Genomic DNA, 26395 nt, shown 5'->3' on the forward strand with positions numbered 1-26395 from the left:
ATTAGCAAACAAGACCTTGGATATTATCAGGACACTGTTTCAGTATGATATGTTAGTAGACTCCGTAACAGACACCTGCATGCAAAGATATGGCTTGCTAGTGCTATAAGGCTATAGGCTCCTTGAACGTTTCATTTATTTTCCCTTGCCTTTCGAATTCGAGCCTGGAATGAAACTTTCCATCCATCCTTGGATCTCTCAAGTCCAATTGTGGGTTGTTCTGAGGCCCCGTGTTATTCCCGAGGATAGGCTTATCGGTATAGCAGTCATGGACTCTGGCTAAAATGAAGGGGGTGGCAGATAAATGTCTAGTTAGAATTAAGTATTTTAAATAAGACACTGTTGATAATCACTATAAGAATGAAATACAATCATGAATTGTCAACAAATAACGAAAAGATTTTAAATTGATAAAATGTGTAAAATAAATGCGTTATTCATTAAAGATATTACAGAACCACAATAAAACAATTTCTTATGAAATACTGCCGTCTTTGTCTCCTTTTTTCTCGCATGTTTTCCCTTGGAGTTCCTCCCCCTGCGGCGTTGGGCGGAGTTTCATACCGAAACAGACGCTTCTTTTGTCGGATCCGTTTCAACCTGACTCCCTGGGGTTTACGGCTGAAAAATAGACACTTAAACAGCCCTAAAATAATTAACACGAATACCTTGATTTTTAGTATCAACGCTGGTTTCTAACTGTCACGAAAGGTGAGTGAAAAGTTGTGTTTTGACGACGTTATAAGCGATTTTCAAGTCGTGTCTCCCCCAGTCTTTGTAACACTCATGGCGGCTCTGCAGTGAGAGCTTTGGGGCAAGAGCAAACAGATGCGCCCGCTCGCGTATCTGTTTTTCAGGAAATCCTCACTTTATAAGCGTTTCTGAAATGTGCACTTACTCTTTTTGGTAGCTTATAAAACCACATGGATAGTTAATTGTGCAATCTCCTCCAAATTATACCATTAAAACGACTTTTCACAAAATAACGAATTATACTACCAAACTGCACGTGTCCTACACATCCAGGCTGCTAATTAAGTCGACTGAGCGTTTTTTTATGTAACATTTCGTGGTATAATATAATTTTATTTTCAAAAATGTGTTCGGTAAGAATACTTTTCTTGCCAGCGGAAGCTGCGTTTTGACTCCTGCCGGAATAAGGGCGCCATTACTGGGGTAGGAAGCAGAAAACGGTCGGTGTTCCCAAGACAAATTTATAAAGCTATGAGTAGCCTTGACTCAAAAATAGAAGTACATTACATTAGCAATGCCACGGCCCCTCGAAATATTTGAATGCAGTATATGATGAGCATTTGATATATTTTCATAGTTTTAGATATTCCCAAAATGTAACGGTAGATGGGAAACGCATGCATGTGTCAAGTTTTTTTGTGTGCAATGTAGGCCTATGTTCTCGAATAAGTTTGGAGGATCTGTTGTTTGTTCCGAAGTTTGACCTTATGAGCGGGCCATAACACTAGCCTATACACCGAGAAAGCGGCGCCTGGGTCGGGTGCACAGCTGCGCCACCGATTGGGGGATACGGGCGGGGGTAGTCGCGCACTTTCTGGCAGTTCGATTCAGCCCGCCGCCATGGAATGTTCAAGCTGTTCCAACATTCTATTCCCTTCTCTAAAACGCTCCCTCCGCTATCTACCAAGGCTAGCCTATATACCAAACCAGTCGCGGTTAGTTAGGCTTTCGGCTAGGGGCCCGATGGAAAATAAGCAGAAAAATGGCCTGGCCGCGGAACTAATTGGTCCCTAGCCCTTGATCATGACTCCGAGGTCATTGGACCTCGGTGTCTTCTGTACGGGAGTTAAGAGCCCTGTAGCTTGGTCTGAACATTAACACACGCTCGCGGTATAGTTTTGGAAGCATAAGGACCTTATTTTCATATCTGCAATAGAAAATAATTCTGCTGCTATTGAAAAATCACACGTTGAAACAAAACATTGATCGGTCCTACAATTATATTGTGTGCCACTGCCCTGAAGTAGGCTACGCAATGTTCTCTCATATGATAAAGGTTGGATAGATAGGATGGACTTGGGCCGAGGGTCCATGTAACGCTTATTAGTCTAATGATCTAATACACTGATTAAAATATAATAATATAATGTTAGCTTCAATCTCTTAAGTTCTCTATTTTCTGATCCACTTGTTTAAATTGAATAATATAAAACAGTTTTTAATTGACACATTTTCTACATTGTAAAATTGAGATTTTGATATTGTTGTGATAATTTTCTAAATCATCTTTATTCCTTTGAAAATGAATGGTACTGTCACTGACTGTGAAGCCATGGAGTTGTGTGCATCAGTCCCTACAGGCTTCACTTCAAATTCACTACAATGTTATCCTCAATCCCCTGCATATGCCAACACCTTGCACAGAGAGTCTAACAGCTAGGCCTAGCCAATATGTCGAAATGGATGGTTAATTTACAAATCTGCGTAATGACATGGTGTTTTAGTACAGTTCCAATGAAGTAGCCCAATAGGCCTAAACGTATTATCTTGTGAATGTAGCCTAATGCACGGATTGCGTCGAAGGATTGTGCATCCCGGGCACATCGGCTGCCCCGGAACACCTGTGATGTGCAGTTTGCATAGTAAAGCCCTGTCTTAGCAATTTTACGGTCCATTATTATAACCTATTGCAGGTCTAGAGTAGACACTAGCCTCTATACGATGAACAAGTAGCTTAAATTAGCGGTATAGCTGAGAGGAATGCATAGCCTGTAACGGAGACGATGCTTTGGGATAACCGATGCAGCCTTCATTCCTCCCATCCTCGAAGACATCACCGATAGATGTGTGAAAATAGGCTACCAACCAAGTCATGTCAGATCAGGGATTATTTCTGTAACCTATGATCACCAGTGATGATATATATACACTGCTCAAAAAAATAAAGGGAACACTTAAACAACACAATGTAACTCCAAGTCAATCACTCTTCAGTGAAATCAAACTGTCCACTTAGGAAGCAACACTGATTGACAATACATTTCACATGCTGTTGTGCAAATGGAATAGACAACATGTGGAAATTATAGGCAATTAGCAAGACACCCCCAATAAAGGAGTGGTTCTGCAGGTGGTGACCACAGACCACTTCTCAGTTCCTATGCTTCCTGGCTGATGTTTTGGTCACTTTTGAATGCTGGCGGTGCTTTCACTCTAGTGGTAGCATGAGACGGAGTCTACAACCCACACAAGTGGCTCAGGTAGTGCAGCTCATCCAGGATGGCACATCAATGCGAGCTGTGGCAAGAAGTTAAAAAATAAATAAAAAGTAACATAATAGCATTTAACAAGGCTATATACAGGGGTTCTACACTATGACTATGCAAGGTGTTCACCTAGGCTACGCAGTAGAACTTTGCAGCAAATTCGGATGGCAGACTGACAGGGATTCTTAATTTGGTTGTGCTTATAACGCATCATGGTCGTTTTAAGAGTGTATGCCTATAGTCTGAAGTTGCCATGGGGAAACTTGTGTGCACAGTGACGGCTGTTATACCAAACATTAGGAACACCCCATGCATGACCTATTGGTTAGCCTACTTGTAGTAAAGACGTCTGACCTTCGTCAGTTGAATAATTGGCACAACGTGCACCCTCTCCGTGTCAATGTTTTTGAACATATTTAGTCGTGGACATAACCATAGGATAACGTATTAGAACCCTTGGTTGGAACGTCAAAAGTCAGTTCTTGAATTAGAGAAATCTTGTGTAGATCAATATCTTTACGTATTGGAATATCTGCCTACATGTACAAATTACCTCAACTAACCTGTACCCCGCACACTGACTCTGTACCAGTACCCCCTGTAATATAGCCTCGTTATTTTGTGTTACTTTTTAATTATTTTTTACTTGTGTTTATTTGGTCAATATTTTCTTAACTCTTCTTGAACTACAATTTTGCTTAAAGGCTTGTAAGTAAGCATTTCACGGCAAGGTCTACACGTATTCGGCACCTGTGACAAAGTTTGCTTTGATTTTGTGGTTCCAGAATCTCTAGGAATCGGGTCAGTTGAGCTGCCCACAGACGCTGCACCATGAACGGCAGCAGCAGTGTGCCCTCTGCCTCCCAGAACATTCAGATAAAAACCGAGCCAGGTAGGTCAAATAATCAAACCACCATTCATCAACCACAAGCTATATCATTTCTTCTAGTAATAGTTTTGTAATTTTGTGTATCCTTCCTTCATGCTTATGTAATTACATGTAGGTGTATGTTTTTATCTTGTAATATTGTGTTGAATTCTGGCTGACTTTGAAAGATCAATGTGTTTGACATTTGCTTAGGTATGTCTGTCAGTTGTTTATCTATTCCAGGGTCAGCTTGAGGTTTATTGTGTCTACTAAAGGGGCCAGTCAAAACAAATGAAACGCATGCCCTTTGATGTTGCTTGATGGTTGTCAGTTTGTCTGTTTTAGTTGTGGATGCATGGAGTAAGGAGGACTGCCTCACTCTTTTGGAGAGGATTCAGAGCTTGTTGCCTGATGGTGATGCCATGAAATACAAAACCACAGAGTCCCACTTTGACTGGGAGAAGGTCTGCTTCGGTGACTTTACTGGCGACATGTGCAAACAGAAGTGGGCGAAGGTGTCTACTGAGGTTAGCCAATCACAAAAGCAGAAAATCTATTTTCTGTGTGGAGGGAAGAGTGTCACAGAAATTGCAGAAAAACATTTCTGTCGTCTCTATCTACTGGAAAAATGGCACTATGAAAATGTTTACAACAGAATTTCCGTTTTTTTATCTATTTGATACTGTCTTCAGGTGCGGAAGTTTAGGACTATGACAGAGCTCATAGTTGACGTCATTGAGTTTGTGAAGAACCCTTACAAAGGGAAGAAATTGAAGGTAAAGAATCAGATTTGACCTTGTACTCATGACATTCCATGAAATACTAGGGTTATTTGGAGGAGACTTGATCATTCACAATACTGTTGCCAATTTCACACCTTCTACCATATGAATGGCAATTATTCTGTTTTCCACCCTATTAGACACACCCAGACTTCCCAAAGAAACCACTTACGCCGTATTTCCGGTTCTTCATGGAGAAGCGAGCCAAGTATGCCAAGATCCACCCGGAGATGAGCAACCTTGACCTCACCAAGATTCTGTCCAAGAAATACAAGGAGCTCCCAGACAAGAAAAAGGTGATGGTCAACTCTACCCTGCTCTTTCATTATGCCTTTGGGTTAATCTTTATTTAATTCAAAGCAGCTCTCGCCTCTAAACATGACATCACTGTATAGAAAACTGAGAGTGGTATGTGAATACACTTACCTGAACGAATTACTTTATTTTCTTGCTTCAAATTTGATAGCTTTCTGTACAGCTACACATCTTCAATTGTAGCAGCTCTGTTAGTTTTTCAGTTAATAGCTAATTCACTGAGGGTTACTCTCTGTTCCCCACAGCAAAAGTACATCACAGAGTTTCAGCGAGAGAAGGAGTCATTTGAGAAGAATATGGCCCGATTCAAGTGAGTGGCATTTTCTGTCTCTTTCAAGCCGGTTAACAAGTTACTTAGTGTTCGGTGGCCAAATTAACTTCCTCTACTGGATAATAACCAACACTTTCCAAAGCTGACTAATTTCCCTTGGGGGGAAAAAACGCAGGTGATCACCCCTCTATCTGTTTGTTGAAAGGGTATACCACCCATATACAGCTGCCTTAATATCTTTGCTCTTGTTCACGTCCAGAGAGGACCACCCGGAGTTGATTGAGGAGAGAAAGAAGTCGGACCTCCCTGAGAAGCCCAAGACGCCCCAGCAGCTGTGGTACAACCATGAGAAGAAGACCTACATGAAGCTCCACCCTGATGTGAGTGTTTGCAGAGGACCCATCCAGCTAAGTCTGGGATTTTGCTGAATGGAACTGTTGAGTGTTGTGCTTCCATTTATTCACCCTCAAAAGAAAATGTCCCTGTTGGAGTCCTTTGTGGTGAATGCTTTTCCTTTTCTCTGGGGTTACCAGGTGAGCCAAAAGGAGCTGAAGGAGGCTCTGAGGAGACAGTGGTCCCAGCTCTCAGACAAGAAGAGACTAAAATGGATCAGCAAGGCCCTGGAGCTGCAGAAAGACTATGCGGTAAGAGGTTAGACGTGAAGGGTCAAGAGTAAATATTCAATAGTATAGCACCTTGTCAGGTCACAACTTGGTAATCCTTTACTACCTTTTCCTGGTAGAGTAAACCAGCACATTTTCATCATGTGTGATATACACTGCCTAGAGAGTAACATGCACATTTCTAAATAAATAGTATTTAATCCCTTTTAGGAAAGTCACAATCAATTACAATTTCACAGATTAAGTCTTGATGAGGAGAAATTGTCCATAATTTCTCATTGTCAACCAAAAAGTTTGATTGAATCTATGGTTCTCACTACAGGGAAGTATGAAGGTCTACCAAGAGGCCCATCCAGATGCTGAAGAGCATGTCAAGTCCGTCCTCACCAAAGCCGAGCGGCAGCTCAAGGACAAGTTTGACGGCAGGCCAACCAAACCACCGCCGTAAGTTGCTTGATCGGAGTCACATTATTTGAATGAAAGAATAGTGGGCAAGTGGAGAGAGGGTAGAGGAATGTATAGGGGCACAGAAAAGCGACCGAGGTGGCGCTCAAACCCCCTGTCGCCAGGAAATATGTGGTCCAGTGTCGGCAGCGCTACCACTGCCAGACCCCTGTGGTCTCTAGGCAGTTCTGTAAAGACCAAAAGGGATTTTTGCCCTCATTATTTTTTTTAAATCCAGAGATTATGGATAGGAGATCCTTTATTTATTTGCAAACAGTAAGTTAGCTCTTGGTTTCTGTGGGGTTTAAAGACCTGTGGTGTAGTTGAATTCTATGGAGCTGAGCTAATGGTTTTCGGTCTTCAGGAACGGTTACTCCCTATACTGTGCCGAGCTGATGGTGAACATGAAGGATGTTCCCAGTACGGAGCGTATGGTGCTGTGCAGTAAGCAGTGGAAGGTGATGACGCAGAAGGAGAAGGACATGTTTCAGAAACGCTGTGAGCAGGTCAGTCTTGTTCAGCTCCGTTCATGAGGAAATGCAATGAAACACCAGTATTTTCTTTTTCATTTCGTAAACAAGTCCTGGACTTGGTCCTCTGCTTCTTTTTAATAGCTGCTTCAAGTATTTTGGCCTCTATTGATTTCAATTGTTTGTTTTTTGCTGCCATGTCATGCTGCTTCTGGGAAACCTTGCAGAAAATATAGATAAATACCTGTTTATAGCTGTAGAAGTGTTGTGAAGGTTTAAAAGGATTTCTGTCATGATAACAAAGTTTTTTTTTTTTTGTCATTCACAAATCTGAGCAATGCTCTTTCTTTCACCCCGCTGTTGGTGTTTCTGGCAACAGAAAAAGAAGCAGTATGAAATTGACCTACAGAGGTTTCTAGAGGTAAGTAGAACTGAATATAACCATATCTGTAGTACTGTACATATCACACTACACATGCTTAGCTGACCTGAGTTTTAGAAGTGGAAGTCTATGAAAGCCTCTGTCGGTTCTGTTTCCCCAGAGTCTCCCAGAGGAGGAGAGGGACCGCGTGATGACGGAGGAGAAGCTGGGGGGCTCGCGGCTGGGCATGGGGGCTGCTGGCAGCCCGCATGGAGCCAAGTCCCCCTCCGCCAAGGTGGGTCTCACAAAACTACAACAGGTATGTCACCACCTATCAGCCACTTGGCAAGTTGGGATATAGCTTTCTAAGTTACAGTGAACACTTTTTTCACCTGGTCAGGCACAAGTAAGGTTTACTAAGCGCTTCATATGTTGGGTCATGGGGATGTTTGAGCTGTTAAGATGCAGTGAGGGTGGATCGTTTACATTTTAAAGCAGTGGATGCTGGTGGAAGGAGCTATAGGAGGACGGATTTATTGTAATAGAAAAATGGAACAGTTTCAAACACAGTTTGATATCCATTACAATGAGCACGTCCTCCTATTTCTCCTCACACTAGCCTCCTCTGTTTTAAAAGTGTACTAGGTACACAATGTATATGTCACCTGCATTGACGCCAGGTTTGTCTCTATCGCATTCCTTCAGGAGCGCTGTCGCGAAGCTGAGCTGGAGCACTGGGTGCACGCTGGCCTGACGGCGAAAGAGAAGCGTGACGACAAGAAGAGGACCAAAATCCCTGAGACGCCCAAGACTGCCGAGGAGATGTGGCAACAGAGCGTCATAGGAGACTACCTGGCCAAGTACAGGGTGAGCGAGCAGCATTTTGTGTCCGCAAAACAGCCCTAGATAAAAAATGTTTTTTATAAACTGTAGGTCCATATACATTTTTATCGTTTTCTGGTTTTAGTGTTTTACATCTATATTCAAGTAGTTATCTTTTCCAACAACTTTAAAACGTTTTTTTAAACACGGTATACCTTGGTGGGTCAATTCAAATTGGCTCGTGGGCCTGTTGTGGCCTACGGGCCGCCAGTTGAAGACTCCTGCCGTACTGCATCTAGGGATGCGTTTTAATCCATAGAGTCCTAAGGTTTAAAAATTCTGTGTCCTGTGTCTTGTGGTTAGAGTGACCGCAAGAAGGCCCAGAGTGCTATGGAGTCGGCTTGGAAGGCCATGGAGAAGAAGGAGAAGATCCCGTGGATCAAGAAGGCGGCCGATGACCAGAAGCGATACGAGGTTCAGTACCGGCCCGTGGTCAGTGACCATATGTTTTGACCGCAGATGTTTTGACCGCTGTCTTCTTCGGTTGTGCTGAAGAAATGTCAAAATGTTGGTCGCCCTCCCCACCCCCTGCCTTTCTCTTTCCTCTCTCTCCACCATCCCTCTTTGTTGCACACCCTTCTCCAAGCTACCCCCGACGGAGTATGGAGTTGGTGGATCCGTCCCGTCTGAATGCGTTTGCGTGATCTCAGTTTTTCTTGTTCTTCTTTGTTTCTTCTGCTTTCTGCCATTGTACCAGAGACATTTGCGTGTTTGTTTGCTGGATGTCACTGTTTGCACACTGTTGAAGTGTGTAATGTGAGGGCCTCCCAAGTGGCACAGTGGTTTAAGGCACTGCATCGCAGTTGCTAGCTGTGTCTCTAGAGATCCTGGTTCGAGTCTGTTGCAGCTGGCCGTGACCTGGAGACTCATGGGGTGGCGCACAATTAGCCCAGCTTCGTCCGGGTTAGGGGAGGGTTTGGCCGGCAGGGATGTCCTTGTCCCATCGCACTCTAGCGACTCCTGTGGCGGGCCGGGCCATGCACTCTGACACGGTCACCAGGTGTTTGGCCGGCAGGGATGTCCTTGTCCCATCGCACTCTAGCGACTCCTGTGGCGGGCCGGGCGCATGCACTCTGACACGGTCGCCAAGTGGACGGTGTTTCCTCCGACACTTTGGTGTGGCTGGCTTCCGGGTTAAGCAGGCATTGTGTCAAGAAGCGGTGTGGCTTGGTTGGATCGTGTTTCGGTGAACGCGTGGCTCTCAACCTTCGCCTCTCCCGAGTCCATACGGGAGTTGCAGCGATGAGACAAGACTGTAACTACCAATTGGATACCATGAAATTGGGGAGAAAAAGGGGTAAAAAATAAAAAGTATGTAATGTGTATTTCTATTGATTATCCATTCAACTGTCCCGGTGTGTAATTTTCATGGGCATACCATTAACCCTATTGCTGACCTGGGTCAAATACTTTCAAATACTTGATTTAATTTGCCCGATACAATGGAGCCCCCGTATTCCAATTATTTGACATATACAGTACACCCAGGTGTGTGTGTGGACTGTGTTCGTGGTGTAATGACAGTTCTTCTCCCACAGAGGGAATTGTTGGAGTCTAGAATGCCCCAGTCAGGAGCAGGCCAGAGGAAACCCAAGTTTGAAGGGGAGCCCAAGAAGCCACCAGTGTGAGTATCCACACGCCAACTCTTTTGAGTGTTATTGCTATTACTGGTGTCTTTTTATCATATGGTTTATTTTCTTGGCCCATGTTCTTTTTCATTTTCTCTGTCTATTTGCTCAGTCCCTTTTCCCCAAATGTCTTGTCTTCTTTTCTTATTTTTCCGTCACTATCATTGTTTTGCTCCTTTTTCACCACCTTATTCAGGCACTTTGTCTAGAACCTCTTAGATTCACCTACTTTTGCGTGTTGCTAATTGTTGTTTGTGTAGGTCCCTTGTATGTCCTTTTGTCAATTTCTATAGTGCCTTCAGAAAGTATTAACACCCCTAGACCTTTTCCACATTTTGGTGTTACAGCCTGAATTTAAAACGTTTTCAGTTTTTGGTCACTGGCTTACACACAATACCCCATAATGTCAAGATGGAATTATGCTTTTCAAAATGTTTACAGATTTGTAATTAAAAATTAAAAGCTGATATCTTGAGTTAATAAGTATTCAACCCTTGAGTCAATAAGTTATTGCCTAAATAAGTTCAGGAGTAACAATATGCTAAATAAGTTGCATGAACTCACTCTGTGTGCAATAATAGTGTTTAACATGATTTTTGAATGACTACTTAATCTCTGTACCCTACACATACAATTATCTGTAAGATCCCTCAGTCGAGCAGGGAAGATCAAGCACCAATTCAACCACAAAGAACAGGGGTTTCCAATGCCTTGCAAATATGGGCACCTATTGGTAAATGGGCACAAAGAAAACAAGCAGACATTGAATATCCCTTTGAGCATGGTATTAATTTCACTTTAGATGGTGTATCAATTAACTTAGTCAATGCAAAGATACAGGCGTCCTTCCTAACTCAGTTGTCGGAGAGGCAGGAAACCGCTCAGGGATTTCACCATGAGGTCAAAGGTGACTTTAAAACAGTTACAGAGTTGAAGGATGGGTCAACAACATTGTAGATACTCCACAACACTAACCTAACTGACAGTGAAAAGGAAGCCTGTACAGAATAAACATTCCAAAAAATGCATCCTGTTTATGACAAGGCACTAAAGTAATCCTGCAAATGTGGCAAGTAATTTACTTTTTGTCCTGAATACAAAATGTTATGTATTCAGCAAATCAAAAAATTACTGACTACCATTCTCCATATTTTCAAGCATAGTGGTTGCTGAATTATGTTATGGGTATGCTTGTAACTGTTAAGGATGGGAGTTTTTCAGCATGAAAAATAAATGGAATGGAGTTAAGCACAGGCCAAATCCTAGAGGAAAACTTGGTTCAGTCTGCTTTCCACCAGACACTGAGATGAATTCACTTTTTAACAGGACAATAACTTAAAAGGCCAAATCTACACTGGGGTTACTTACCAAGAAGACAGTGAATGTTCCGAGGTAGATTTTCAAGCAGATTTTTGTCTAAACTATGGCAAGACTTGAAAATGGTTGTCCAGCAATGATCAACAACCAATTTGACAGACCTTGACAATTGGGGAAAGGTTGCACAATCCAGGTGTGGAAAGCTCTTAGAGATTAACCCAGAAAGACTCTCAGATTGTAATCGCTGCCCATGTTGATTCTAATGTGTATTGACTCTGGGTATAATATGTAACTAATCAAAATATATTAGTGTTCAAATGTTTCTTCCACTTTGACATTACATAGTATTTTGTGTAGATTGTTGACCAAAAATGACAATTAAATCTATTTTAATCCCACTTTGTAACACAACCAAATGTGGAAAAAGTCTAGGGGTGTGAATACTTTCTGAAGGCACTGTAAATATGTATACTGGACAAAAATAAACGCAACATGCGACAATTTCAAAGACTTTATTGAGTGACAGTTCATATAAGGAAATCAGTCAATTGAAATTATAAATTGGGACTTAATTTATGGATTTCAAATGACTGGGAATACAGATATACATCTGTTGGTCACAGATACCTTAAAAATGTTGGAGTGACCAACATTTGCCTCATGCAGTGCGACACATCTCCTTCGCATAGAGTTGAACAGGCTGTTGATTGTGGCCTTGTGGAATGTTGTCCCACTACTCTTCAATGGCTGTCGGTCCAGAGCATCCCAAACATGCTCAATGGGTGACATGTATGGTGGGTATGCAGGCCATGGAATAACTGGGATATTTTCAGCTTCCAGGAATTGTGTACTGATCCTTGTGACAAGGGGCCATTTATTTTCATGCTGTAACATGAGGTGATGGCGGCAGATGAATGGTACGACAATGGGCCTCAGGATCTCGTCATGGTATCTCTGTGCATTGAAATTGCCATTGATAAAAATGCTATTGTGTTTGTTGTCTGTAGCTTATGCCTGCCCTTCCCATAACCACACCGCTCACCGGTGGCTTGAATAAACATTACATTCTCTGGCAATAGTTCTGGTGCACATTCCGGCAGTCAGCATGCCAATTGCACACACACACAAACTTGAGAAAACGGATCATTTTAGAGTGGCTTTTTTTATTGTCTTATATTTGCATTTATTTTTATCCCCTGTCCCCGCAGGAGGCCTTTTGGTAGCCCGTCATTGTAAATAAGAATTTGTTCTTAACTGACTTGCCTAGTTAAATGAAATAAGCTTTTTGTGCATATGGAACATTTAATTTTAGCTCATGAAACATGGGACACTTTACATGTTGCGTTTTTATATTTTTGTTCAGTGTATTTAGATGGACCTATGCCATTCCTTTGCTCATGGATTGCAGTTTGTATCAGGGATGCGACAAATGGACAACGTTTGAACTGCAATATGTAACTTTTTGTACACCAGCTTCAAACAGCTAAAAATACAATATTTTTGGTTATGGAAAATATATTTCAGGGGTTTAGATGGAACAATTATTCTCTACACTGTACTTGCTTGTTTTGTTACATAAACTGACATTTTATCCTGAAGACAACCGTGACGTTGACTTCTTTCCATTTCATTATGTGGATTAGCGACTCGCAACAGAGTAAACAGCCAAGTGATCACAGTTCTTCTCCCTACATTCTCTTTTCCCTCCATTTACGTCTCACTCAATTTCGATTCAACCATTACTTATACACACACACGAATGCTGCGCGCCTCCCATGAGAAATTACTGCCTATAAAAACGTATCTATCTAACTGATGGGATACACAAGCAACTGTACAGAAGCAACATTCCTTGCCAAACCACAACGGCTTTACCACGCTTTGTTAAAGATGTGTGTAGTGCTTTGTATCTGTGGCAAATAATTTGAAAGATGCTGCATATCCCCACTAATATTACAGCATTGTTGCGTTAGGTAGGCCTATTTTGTTAAATATTTCCCTTTAGGATGAGGAGTGGGACCTGTTAGTGGTCGTTTTGTGATAACTGCACTGTGATTAAAAAATGTAAAAACAATTCTGTTTATTATTTACTGTTTACTGTTTAGTATTACATTTCATTTAAACGTTCACACCCTTAGTTTGTATTGACTGATCTGTGGGTGTAATTAATCTTGAATTAAACCATTCTCCCTGTCGCTCTCTCCCTCTTTCTCTGCAGGAGCGGCTACCAGATGTTCTCCCAGGAGCTGCTGACCAACGGAGAGCTAAACCACTTCAGCCTGAAGGAGCGCATGGTGGAGATCGGCAAGCGCTGGCACAAACTCAGCCAGAGCCACAAGGACAAGTACAAGAAGCTGGTGGAGGAGCTGCAGATTGAGTACAAGGCCGAGCTGGAGGCTTGGGTCAAGGTAAGGGAGGGGAATCTTTGAGTCATTATTTGACCACTTTCTGAACACCGAAGGTCGCCTGAAAATAATCAAATAAGCATTAAAAAATCAAACTGAACGAGACAGATTGGCGACATTGGTACACGACGCAAACTTATAACCTGTGTTGTAATTCTTCTAAAATCATTAAACAGTTGAAATGATAGATCAAATGTTATCAGAGCCTTTGGAAGAAATCAGTCTTAACAGAATTTATTTAGTCATTTCTTCCCCCTTACTATTTTTCCTCTTTCTTTCTCTTTTCCCCTTCAGTCTCTCTCTCCCCAGGAGCGAGCTGTTTATAAAGAGTTCTCCACCACAGTGAGTCTCTCATATGTTCTTGACATCCCACTCAACCCTCATTCAAGATAGCACTTCATATACAATGCCCCCAAAAAAATTTGACATTTTTATTCATCCGTTATTTTACCAGGTAAGTTGACTGAGAACACGTTCTCATTTACAGTAACGACCTGGGGAATAGTTACAGGGGAGAGGAAGGGGATGAATGAGTCAATTGTAAACTGGGGATGATTAGGTGCCTGTGATGGTTTTGAGGGCCAGATTGGGAATTTAGCCAGGACACCGGGGGTTAACACCCCTACTCTTACGATAAGTGCCATGGGATCTTTAATGACCTCAGAGAGTCAGGACACCCGTTTAACGTCCCATCCGAAAGATGGCACCCTATACAGGGCGGTGTCCCCAATCACTGCCCTGGGGCATTGGGATATTTTTTAGACCAGAGGAAAGAGTGCCTCCTACTGGCCCTCCAACACCACTTCCAGCAGCATCTGTTCTCCCATCCAGAGACTGACCAGGAGCAGTGGTATGCAGGGTGGTATGCTGCTGGCAAACATACATTCATGCTATAACCCTTCAAATTGTATTTGTCACATATGCCGAACACAACAGGTGAAATGCTTACTTACAAGCCAATAATGCAGTTACGAAAAACAAGTGTTAAAATCCCGTTAGCGGGATCATTTGTCAACATCCGCTGAATTGCAGAGCGCCAAATTCAAATTAAATTACTAAAAATATAACATTTTCATGAAATCACAAGTGCAATATAGCAAAACACAGCTTAGCTTGTTGTTAATCCACCTGGCGTGTCAGATTTCAAAAAAGCTTTACAGCAAAAGCTATCCAAGCGTTTATGTTAGGACATCTCTCTCAGCAGACAAAACATTAAACAGCTAGCAGCAAAGTAGATTGGTCACGAAAGTCAGAAAAGCAATACAATTAATCGCTTACCTTTGATGATCTTCGCATGTTTGCACTCACGAGACTCCCAGTTACACAATAAATGTTCCTTTTGTTCCATAAAGATTATTTTTATATCCAAAATACCTCCATTTGGTTGGTGCATTTTGTTCAGAAATCCACAGGCTCGAGCGGTCACGACGGTGCAGACACAAATTCCAAATAGTATCCGTAAAGTTCGTAGAAACATGACAAACGTTTTTTTATAATCAATCCTCAGGTTTTATTTCAACCGGACCGTAGCTTCCATGTGGAAGCCACAGAGAAAGGAATCTGGTTGATTGTTCAATGCAAATAGTCTGGGTTGCCCTTTGATTAGCTGTTCAGGACTGGGGGATCCCTAGTCAGTTGTGAAACTGACTGCCTTTAACTGAAATGCGTCTTATGCATTTAACCCAACCACTCTGAATCAGAGATGTGTGAGGGGCTGTCTTAATCGACACCCACGTCTCCGGTGCCCGGGGAACAGTGGGTTAACTGCCTTGCTCAGGGGCAGAATGACAGATTTCTACCTTGTTGCTGGATCGAATCCCCGAGCTGACCTTTCGGTTACTGGCCCAACGTTCTAACCACTAGGCCGCCCCAGTTATGGCTTGGGGGTAGAATCTGTTAAGACGCCTTTTGGACCTAGACTTGGTGCTCCGGTACTGCTTGCTGTGCTTGACGATGTTTAGGGCCTTCCTCTGACACCGCCTAGTATATAGGTCCTGGAGGGCAGGAAGCTTGGCTCCAGTGATGGACTGGCCTGTACGCACTACCCTCCGTAGTGCCTTGTGGTCGGAGGCCGAGCAGTTGCCATACCAGGCAGTGATGCAACCAGTCAGGATGCTCTTGATGGTGCAGCTGTAGAACTTCATACTCCTGCTATAACCCTTATCACTAATGCTATTATAGTTGTATTCCCCATTCACATCCTTCATATTCCATAGCTACTCTTCTCTGTAGCTGGAGTACTAAAAGCTGACACCAAATATATTTGATTTAGATGAGTAAATGAAATTGCCTTGTTCTGTCGTTGATGATGTGACTGCAGTAGTGACTATCTGTATGCACAAGCGGGCATCTAACGTTACTGCATTTGAATGGGGGGTAAAAACGTAATCATATTAGCATCTAGCTACTAATCATCATTGCTTTGAGCTTGAACCGTGTTTGTGTGCTGCCCACCCTCCATCTTTGCCGCCCTGTTCTCCCTCTTTGTTCTCTCCCTCCATCTATTCATCCTCCTCCTAATCCCCCCCCCCCCCCCCCCCCCCCCCCCGCATGCAGAAACGGCGGAGCACCACCAAGGCGCGGGGCGCCCAGGGGGCCAAGGTGTGTTTGATGGCGACAGTGAAGGGGAAGGTGGTAGGTGCCAGAGCCGCAGCAGAGGTCGGAGGGGGCAAGCGGGCCATGGCGTACCGGGCCAAGGTAACTCCGCCGCTCTCGCCAGACTGCTTCTCTCTCACACACAGAGAAGCATTAGTCACACTCAGTCACTCACACACAAACACTCAGACTTTGAGGCAGCTGCATGGGTGGTGGTCAGACTGTGGTACCCTGTGCTGTGTGTGTGGGCTCCTGCAATTTTAATGGTTTAGGATTAGTTAAAACAGGTGTTCCCATACCTGATCCAGGGGCCCCACAGGTGCTAAACAGTATAATTATAGTTGGTGTGACACCGATTACTCTTACATGCTTTTACGTCAGTATGTTTTTAGTTTGTGTGTTTAACTTGTCATCTTAAGGTGTTTGTGTGCGTGGTATTTGTTATGCTATCATGTTTGTGCTGTTATAAATGCACCATTCTGTAAACGTGTGAGTTTGCGGTAAAGACCCTTTACCTGCTCTCTAGCAGGATACGTCCGACTCGGACGAGGATGATAAGACGGACTCGTCAGACTCTGATGATGAAGAATCGTCTGGCAGCTCCGACAGCGAAGATGAGGTGAACGGCACTATGCTTTAGTGTAGACTTGGGTCAAATACATAAGCAAAATATAAAGTATTTGAGGTGTGCTTAGTTTACCTGAGTTTGCATTTTGATAGATCTGATTGGACTATTCGATTGTACTAGGCTAAATCAATTACCGCACTAATAGTAAAATGGATTTGACCCAGATGTTCTATCCTCTAGAATGACGACGACCCATCCGAGGGCTCCAGCAGCTCTTCCTCAGAGGACAGCAGTGACTCTGACTCAGATTAGCCACCCCCCAAATAGGAGGGGCTGTTCGGGACACACCTCCTCGCGAGTCAGGCTCAGTTACAGCGGCGTCATCAAATCGCTCACACACAGGCTGCTCCCACCTCTTTCTCACAAGGAGAAATGAGACTGGAGAAAGCGAGATGAAATAAAGGGACGAATGGAAAAGTCATGCTCCCCCTGTTGTTGACCTGGAGCACTTTTATTCAACTGGGACGAGATCTTTTACAGGGGCTGTTACGCGTTCAATGCCTTTCTAGGTGTTTATTATGAACTTTTTAAACTTAAGGACATTTCTAATTAAAGCGGTTGAGGCTTTTTTAATGTTTTTGAACAAGACTGGTTTCTAGAGTTTTTGACTGGGAGGGGCATATTGAGGAGTTTGCCATTTTTTGTCCTAACAGTCCGTGCAGAGGGAGGACTGTTGCTGCTTTCCCTCCATTGAAACATCTGGTCAAACCCTCTAAAATAAAATGCACTTTTTTTCTTGTGTGATTTCAACCGTTAGATGTTTATTTATAGAGCTTTAATGTAAGAAGTATGCTCAGCTCTGTTACTGATGGGGTAGGTTTGCAACTGAAATGGCAGCCTATTCCATATAGTACACTACTTCTAGCCATAACCAAGTGAGCAGGTGGCACTTGAACATGTACGTAGTGGGAAAGTAGTCTCATCATTCCTGAGCTCTGTCACCTAAGGAAATTACATGCATCCACGACTTGACTGGTAATTAAGAGCTTCAGACTTGGGCATGAACGCAGCGTTAGACATTTCTATGAAGGGACGATCCACAAAATACAGCTATACTTTCCCCCACTAAACCTTGGCTGTAGTCAATTTCCCTAAACAATTTGTAGTACCTGTATGTATTAAGCTTCAGTATTTGACATTGCAAAAGTATCCCTTTCTGGGCAAGCTGACAATTCACAAATGTGTGTTACAGATCCATCACTCACTGAAAGCAAGTCTAAGAAGCAGTAGATCTATTTCTATGCTTATATTTTCAGCTGTTTGAAACTGCATTTCTCAGACGTTTAGATGGTACAATGATTCTCTACACTAGCTTGTTTTGTTAGGCAAACTATTAGAATATTTGCAACCAGGAAATGGCAGTGATTTCTGCATAGTCCACCTTTAAATTCTGTTTTATCAATGTCAATTCAAAACTAAGTCATGCAATTTTCCATTGCTCATTACTGTCTACGTAAAATGTACATAATTCACAAAACAAAAATGACATGTTGCTTTTGTTTTTATACAGACATATCAATATTTAAACAATTTCCAAACTTGTCTTTCCCCAGATATAATACACACACACACATCCCCTGTACCAGGAGTGATACCAATAAATAAACACCAGGGCATAATGCATTTACAGTGTTTTGTAGACTTGCAACAAGCATTCAGAACAGCCCATGGATCCTTACAAATGCATTCATTAATATAAACCCTGTAAGGTCGGTGTCCACAACATAAAAACATCCGTTATTTATGCATTGGATGTATCTCAATCCACGGGCTAAAAGTAGTAAGGCCCCATTTTTTTCTTCTATCAAATAATTTACTTTTTTTTTTTCATACTTCAAGGGGTCTTATAGTAAAATTATCCTTGGTATGACCTTAAAACAATTGCATTTAGCTTTGCCTGGGGAGTGTCAAGATGGAGACACGGTGACTTCATCACAGTGCCCTCAGTCATCTAGTGTAAATACAAATCCTTGGCATTACCCTATTCTCTTCCTGATCGGCTACATAAACAGAGCAAAGACAAAACACCTAGTAATACAGGGGCGAAAACACAATTACAAATCCCATGAGCCATTTCTGCCTACCTAACAAAGTCCAAGTCTTTGGGGTCCTGTAAAAAGATAATGGACTGTCTCTACAAATATTTGTATCGCTTTGAGACAACTTGAAATAAAATGGGTCATTTTCAGCAAGTCCAGTATCAAACACCAATTTGTCCATGCAAACCACTGCATGACTTAACGCATTACCTCAATCATGCAAAACCTGGGTCAGGGTTCCATTTCAAATGCCACTGAGAAAACAAAAGGTTCTCAGATGAACTGTATTCACTTGTCAATTTCATAGCAATACACCTAATTTAACTAGACTGGTGTCTGGCAATTCCCCATTGTCAATGCAATGGTGGAAACTCACTTAAGGAATCACAAATTCCTCTCTGAATGAAGTCATTCATTGAATGTCATAAGTACCAACGACAAAACAAAGAGACCCAGTAGAAAATAGATGCTCCAACGTGCATTGCTTAGTTCTGGACAACGGAAAAGCCATTCTAGTGAAGACAAAAACATATAACACTTTTTTTTCATTAACTTAATTTATCCATCCTCATCCCTCATTTACAGACCATACGTTGCACACAAGTATTAGAAAACACAATGAAGAGGTCCCATTTGTTAATCTCAATAAACCCCGTGTCACCCAGTTACATTTGATCCGAATGAACGGTTCTGACGTCCGAACCTATTACACAGTCCCAACATGCGTTACAACTACAGTTCAATAAAACATTATTTTTTTCTTTTAAAAAGGGACTTATTTTTTCATACACCACCAGAACATTGTCATCTCCGTATGACTATTATTATAATAATAATAATAATAATAATAATTTCCCACTCGTCCACACCATGATCAAAACTAGAACTATAGAAATACACTGGTCAAAATCTAAAATGAACACAACTATTTTGATACATTAGAAATAGTCCGTAGATCAACAGCGCCTCTTCAACCTCAGGAGGCTGAAGAAATTTGGCTTGGCCCCTAAGACAACTACTAACTTCAACAGATGTTACCATTGAGAGCATCCTGTCGGGCTGTATCACCGCCTGGTACGGCAACTGCACCGTCCGCACCCACAAGGCTCTCCTGAGGGTGGTGCTGTGAGCATCACCATGGGCACACTGCCTGCCCTCCAGGACATCTACAGCAACCAGTGTCACAGGACCTCAGCCACCCGAGCCACGGCCTGTTTACCCCGCTACCATCTAAAAGGCGGAGACAGTACAGGTGCATCAAAGCTGGGACCGAGAGACTGAAAAACAGCTTCTACACTACATTACCAAAAGTATATGGACACCTGCCTGTTAAACATTGCATTCCAAAATCATGGGCATTAATATGGAGTTGGTCCCCCCTGGACACCGATGTTGGGCGATTAGGCCTGGCTTGCAGCCAGCGTTCCAATTCATCCCAAAGGTATTCGATGAGGTTGAGGTAAGGGCTCTGTATAGGCCAGTCAAATTCTTCCACACCGATCTCAGCAAACCATTTCTGTATGAACCTTGCTTTGTGCACGAGAGCATTGTCAAAATAGGGAAGGGCCTTCCCCAAACTGTTGCCACAAAATTGGAAGCACAGAATCGTCTTGAATGTCGTCATATGCTTCAGCATTAACATTTCCCTCCGCCGGAACTAAGGGGCCTAGCCCGAACTATGAAAAACCTCCCCAGACCATTATTCCTCCTCCACCAAACTTTACAGTTGGCACTGTTTTGGGGTAGGTAACATTCTCCTGGCATCCGCCAAACTCAGATTTGTCTGTCAGAGTGCCAGATGGTGAAGCGTGATTCATCACTCCAGAGAACGATTTCCCCTACTCCAAAGTCAGGAAACTTTTCACCACTCCAGCCGACGCTTGGCATTGCGCATGGTGATCTTAGGCTTGTGTGTGGCTGCTCGGCCATGGAAACCCATTTCATTAAGCACCCGATGAACCGTTCTTGTGCTGACGTTGCTTCCAGAGGCAGTTTGGAACTCGGTAGTGAGTGTTGAAACCAAGGACAGATGATTTTTACACGCTACGCTCTTCAACGGTCTCGTTCTATCAGCTTGTGTGACCTACCAATTTGCGGCTGAACCATTGTTGCTCCTAGACGTTTCCACTTCACAATAACAGCACTTACAGTTGACCGGACAGCTCTAGCAGGGCAGAAATGTTGTGAACTGACTTGTTGGAAAGGTGTCATCCTATGACGGTGCCACATTGAAAGTCACTGAGCCATTCTACTGCCAATGTTTGTCTATGGAGATTGCATGACTGTGTGCTCGATTGTATACACCTTTCAGCAACAGGTGGGGCTGAGATAGCCAAATCCACTCATTGTGTCCACATACTTTTGTATATATGGTGTATTTTTGGGGGTTTCGGACTGACGTTGCTCGTTCTAATATTTATTTAGTTCTTAATTCCTTTCTTTTAGATTTGCGTGTACTGTTTTTGTATTTTTAGGCATTACTGTACTGTTGAAGCTATGAACATAAGTATTTTGCTACACTTGCGATAACATTAGCAAATTATGTGTATGTGACCAATAAAATTAGATTTGAACAGTTGTGAAGTGACAATGACAAGATTGCATTGACAACAAGCGTGGCAACCTGACACTACACATGCCATCAACTGGGGACCTGACTGGTTGCAAATAGGCTGGCGCCATTTTGATAAATGCAAGTTGCCAGAAACTCTTCCGTTTTAGACTTTGACCAGTCTTCCACCTCAAACAAAGCCCCCTTTCCCAATCCCAACCAATAACTGTCCTATTCCAAGCCACCAAAATGGCATACACTCGCGCACACAAACACACACTCAAGTCTTTTGTTGTCATAAGGGGACCTCCAGGAGCTTTTTGTGGAGGTACTGCTTCACCTCCTCTATACCATTCAGCTTCTCCAGTTCATGATAGGGCAGCTGTGGAATAGAGGAACAACAGAGGAAGTGAGGAAGTGAGGAAAAAGAGGAGCGGAACACAAGGAGGGATGTCAGTAACACTGTTAGTTTTATATTTATTGGGCAAAGCGGACCATTAGTAGACCAGTTACCTGGTAGCAGTTGCCAATTCAAAAGCGTCATTGGATGATTGTAATGGAGGTAAAGGAATACTGACATTTGGTTGAAATGTGGTTGTAAGATGTTTAAAATGTGGTCTATATATATATATATATTTATTCATTTAAATGTTGTTTTTAAGATGGTTTAAATGGTATGGGCTCACCTGCAGAATGACGTATCCCAGGAGCAGCAGGTGACGGTCTCTCATGGCCCGGGAGCCCACCAGCACCTCAGAGTTGTGACAGTAGTGCCACTTGTCATTCACCGACATAACCACTCTGAAAGAAGAAAGGAAGTGGTATATAGCGATTAACAAATTAATTCTCATTTAGAAATAAATTCCTTATCCACACAAGTGGCAAAAGACGGTAGAAAGATGGCAGACCTGCCAGCAAAACAGTCTTAAAGTTATTCAGTAACTTGCATTGCTCCACTGATGTATTATCAAGCATTTAGTTGTAGTATAAGGATAGAAATCTGACTGGACAGATTTGGGAATCCCATCAGCACTGACCTCTTGAGCTGCCGCTGGTCCCCAGCTCGATCAGCCGGGTGCAGTTGAAGTGGTGAGGTGGGCTTCACGTCCCCGTTTGCCTCATAGAATGCAGGAAGCTCGCAGTTGAGCCCCTGACTCGCCGGCCCCACCTGCACCCCTCCCTCATCCTCCAGGATTTTCCCAATGGAGAAATGGAAGAGGGAATTGGGGGCAGCCGTGGCAGATCCCCCTACCCCGGAGGCCCCTGGATGTGCCAGGCTGTCTGAGGGAGGGCTGCTGAGCGTGGAGCTGTCTTGGCTCTCCAAAGAGTGCTCCTTGGCCAGGCTGTAGTAGTAATCGGCCGACGTGTAGTAAGGGTTGTAGTCCAGAGGGCCCCCGCCGTTAGGGCCCGTCCTCTGGGCCGAGGAAGGGTTTGCCCCACGCTGCATGTGGTAGGGCAGAAAGTTCACCGCATCATCCCCCTCGACAGGTCGCTGGTCCCTCCCTACCTCTAGTGGGGCGAAGGGGGAGAACTTTTGAAAGTCTGAAGTGAGGGCTGTCACGGCTACGGATCCTTCTGGGGAGGTCCCTGTCCGGATAGGGAGAACTCGGCCAGAGCCATCAATCCACAGCAGGAAGTCTAAAAAGAAATGGGGGTATCGAGGATTAGGGTTGCAACATTTAGGGTTGAAACTTTATTCCTCAAACTTTGAATTTAGGAAAAACTGGGAATTTTGTGAAAGTTTCCAGAATTCTACAACCCCAAAGAGATTAAAGTACTACATAATGATACACCATTGTGTGGTATCTTACAGTAGAGCCTGCATCAGGTTGGATATCCGCGGTTCCCCGCGGTTGACCTGCAAAAAAACTCTGCTAGTGGGTGAGAATGAAAACATTCTTTCAACCCGCGTGTCGGCTCGCAGTTTGAACAATTATATTGCGGGTCAGAAACATTTGAAAACAAGATAATGTTCTACAAACCCAGGAGCTTGTTGTGTTACAGAATGGAATTCACAACATCATGCGAGAGATGAGGCAGACATAGAGCTCTGGAAAAAATGAAGAGACCACTGCAAAATGATCAGTTTCTCTGGTTTGAGTTTGGGTAAAATGAACATTTCTGTTTTATTCTATAAACTACTGACAACATTTCTCCCAAATTCCAAATAGAAATATTGTCATTTAGAGCATTTATTTGCAGAAAATGACAACTGGTCAAAATAACAAAAAAGATAGTGTTGTCAGACCTCGAATAATGAAAAATAAGAAAATAAGTTCATATTCATTTTTAAACACAATACTAATGTTAACTTAGGAAGAGTTCAGAAATCAATATTTGATGGAATAACCCTGATTTTCAATACCCAGCTTTTATGAGTCTTGGCATGCTCTCCACCAGTCTTTCACATTGATGTTGGGTGACTTTATGCCACTCCTGGCGCAAGAATTCAAGCAGCCCGGCTTTGTTTGATGGCTTGATACCATCCATCTTCCCCTTGGTCACATTCCAGAGGTTTTCAATGGGGTTCAGGTCTGGAGATTGGGCTGGACATGACAGGGTCTTGATCTGGTGGTCCTCCATCCACACCTTGATTGACCTGGCAACATTGCATCTTTTTTGTTATTTTGACCAATTGTCATTTTCTGCAAATAAATGCTCTAAATGACAATATTTCTATTCGGAATTTGGGAGAAATGTTGTCAGTAGTTTATATAATAAAACAAAAAATGTTAATTTTACCCAAACACATAACTATAAATAGTAAAACCAGAGAAGTGCATAATTTTGCAGTGTTCTTACATTTTTTCCAGAGCTGTATACTGTAGGGCACAAGCGATGTACACAGTGAATCAGAGAACTGTCCATTATTCGTGTGGTGCTGAAAACATATATGTTTCATCCCCCCCACGTGAGAATACGTTGCCAAGCTTGGCCTACTTTTCCTGGCTAGCGTAGCTCACGTGAAAACCGCTAACGTAACTGGAGAAATAGAAAGGTTATGAAATACACCATAGTGGAAACAGGTGGTACGTGAGTGAAATCTCCGGTTTGGAAGGATTTTGGAGTCATTGTGGGCAAGGACAATAACCCAGTAGATGGATACACAGCCTGCAAAAAATGCAAGCCCGTATTTGTTTACTACAGGCCAATTCAGTTTATTATCAGCCCGTATTTGTTTACTATAGGCCAATTCAGTTTATTATCAGCCCGTATTTGTTTACTATAGGCCAATTCAGTTTATTATCAGCCCGTATTTGTTTACTATAGGCTAATTCAGTTTATTATCAGCCCGTATTTGTTTAATATAGGCTAATTCAGTTTATTATCAGCCCGTATTTGTTTACTATAGGCTAATTCAGTTTATTATCAGTGAATTATTATGTAAATTCAGGCTTTTGTTCATTTAGACCATAGGCTACGCAGGCCACATCAAGTTTATTTGCCAGCAACATAACACCCTGCATCCCACTGCTGGCTTGCCTCTGAAGCTAAGCATGGTTGGTCCCTGGATGGGAGACCAGATGCTGCTGGAAGTGGTGTTGGAGGGCCAGTAGGTCTAAAAACATATCCCCAGGGTAGTGATTGGGGACATTGCCCTGTTTGGGGTGCAGTCTTTCAGATGTGAAGTTAAACAGATGTCCTGACTCTCTGTGGTCACTAAAGAGCCCATGGTACTTATCGTAAGAGTAGGGGTATTAACCCCAGTGTCCTGACTCTCTGTGGTCACTAAAGAGCCCATGGTACTTATCGTAAGAGTAGGGGTATTAACCCCAGTGTCCTGACTCTCTGTGGTCACTAAAGAGCCCATGGTACTTATCGTAAGAGTAGGGGTATTAACCCCAGTGTCCTGACTCTCTGTGGTCACTAAAGAGCCCATGGTACTTATCGTAAGAGTAGGGGTATTAACCCCAGTGTCCTGACTCTCTGTGGTCACTAAAGAGCCCATGGTACTTATCGTAAGAGTAGGGGTATTAACCCCAGTGTCCTGACTCTCTGTGGTCACTAAAGAGCCCATGGTACTTATCATAAGAGTAGGGGTATTAACCCCAGTGTCCTGGCTAAATTCCCAATCTGGCCCTCATACTATCATGACCACTTAAATCATCCCCAGCTTCCAATTGGCTCATTCATTCCCATCCTCTCCCCTGGTCGTTGCTGCAAATGAGAATGTGTTTTCAGTCAACTTAGTTGGTAAAATAAGGGTTAGAAAAATAGCCTACTAGCCTAATCTAAAACAATGAAATAAAGTGTTATTTGGTGTGTCACGGATCAGCTCTCAGAACAATTCTATTTGGGTGGGTCGGGTTGTTGAGAAAAATCTGTCCTGGTGTCGGGTGGTGTTTGGAATTGATAAAGGCCGGCGTGGGGCAGGTGCGGCTCAAAAAAAACTGACCCGTGCAGGTCTCTATCTTACAGTGGCTGTTGGGTTTAACACACAATCTGGTGTCTGTTCAATGTACCTGTGTAATATCCAGGGGCCAGGACTTCATCTTGCTTGTAGCCATGCTCTCCAACCAATTGTCTGAGGGCTTCAGCTACAAGACCCTTGTAGCTGAAAAACACACACAAATACACTCATGTCAACCAGATACTTTTCATGCTTCACTTGGATTTGCAATGAAAGGGCAGACATAATTCAATAAAGAAAATAGATGACCATGCACCAACTAACAGTTGGTTAACCAATCACTCTAGGACTGCACCGTACCTGTATTTGCGGTTGACCTCATCAGCGGTCAGCGCATGGTCAAACATGAGCACCTTGTGCGTGTCCTGGAGCCGTGGACCGGTGTAGTCCTGGTACTCCAGTTCAACCGCTGCGTCCAACAGAGACAAGTAGCGAAGCACGATCAGAGCATAAGGACTGTCTACAAATGGGGGAAGAAGATCCACAGAAACAAAGACATGAGCGAGAGCAACTGTCTAAAATGGCCAATCATTAAAATGAATCACATACAACTGAATGGGATTGAG

General features: G+C 43.0%; 2 protein-coding genes across 5 annotated transcripts in view; one reads left to right on the forward strand and one right to left on the reverse strand.

Moving 5' to 3' along the window:
• Positions 1-549: 549 nt before the first annotated feature.
• LOC115114244 (nucleolar transcription factor 1-A-like) lies at positions 550-17578 on the forward strand. 4 transcript variants are annotated; one of them, XM_029642330.2, is made up of 20 exons: positions 550-711; positions 4025-4131; positions 4453-4634; positions 4800-4883; positions 5030-5185; positions 5450-5514; positions 5735-5855; positions 6009-6119; positions 6421-6542; positions 6907-7048; positions 7392-7433; positions 7555-7668; positions 8079-8240; positions 8559-8687; positions 9794-9879; positions 13419-13608; positions 13900-13947; positions 16162-16302; positions 16727-16819; positions 17009-17578. In XM_029642330.2, exons 2-20 carry the CDS (start codon positions 4071-4073, stop codon positions 17078-17080), a joined length of 2121 nt encoding a protein of 706 aa, XP_029498190.2. In that variant the 5' UTR covers positions 550-711; positions 4025-4070; the 3' UTR covers positions 17081-17578. The 4 variants fall into 4 exon arrangements, with proteins under 4 accessions (XP_029498190.2, XP_029498187.2, XP_029498188.2 ...); XM_029642327.2 differs by having other exon boundaries at positions 551-711; positions 7555-7692; XM_029642328.2 differs by having other exon boundaries at positions 551-711; positions 7555-7692; positions 16730-16819.
• Positions 17579-18313: 735 nt separating this feature from the next.
• The window catches only part of LOC115114246 (FAST kinase domain-containing protein 3, mitochondrial-like), a 30845-nt gene continuing 22763 nt past the window's right edge, over positions 18314-26395 (reverse strand). The window contains 5 exon segments of the mRNA XM_029642335.2: positions 18314-21800; positions 22105-22219; positions 22456-23056; positions 25882-25973; positions 26130-26289. Of these exon segments, the coding sequence (XP_029498195.2) occupies positions 21714-21800; positions 22105-22219; positions 22456-23056; positions 25882-25973; positions 26130-26289 (1055 nt within the window). The 3' untranslated portion in view covers positions 18314-21713.

Source organism: Oncorhynchus nerka, linkage group LG9b, assembly GCF_034236695.1.
Source record: "Oncorhynchus nerka isolate Pitt River linkage group LG9b, Oner_Uvic_2.0, whole genome shotgun sequence".
Taxonomy (NCBI): Eukaryota; Metazoa; Chordata; class Actinopteri; order Salmoniformes; family Salmonidae; genus Oncorhynchus; species Oncorhynchus nerka.

What these genes read in the sequence shown, in the direction of transcription:
- LOC115114244 (XM_029642327.2), top strand. Translation starts at nt 4,071, where the DNA reads ATGAACGGCAGCAGCAGTGTGCCCTCTGCCTCCCAGAACATTCAGATA. An exon ending in AGGCCAACCAAACCACCGCC is followed by an intron (nt 6,543 to 6,906) that starts GTAAGTTGCTTG and finishes TTCGGTCTTCAG; the next exon opens with GAACGGTTACTCCCTATACT. An exon ending in ACTACCTGGCCAAGTACAGG is followed by an intron (nt 8,241 to 8,558) that starts GTGAGCGAGCAG and finishes TCTTGTGGTTAG; the next exon opens with AGTGACCGCAAGAAGGCCCA.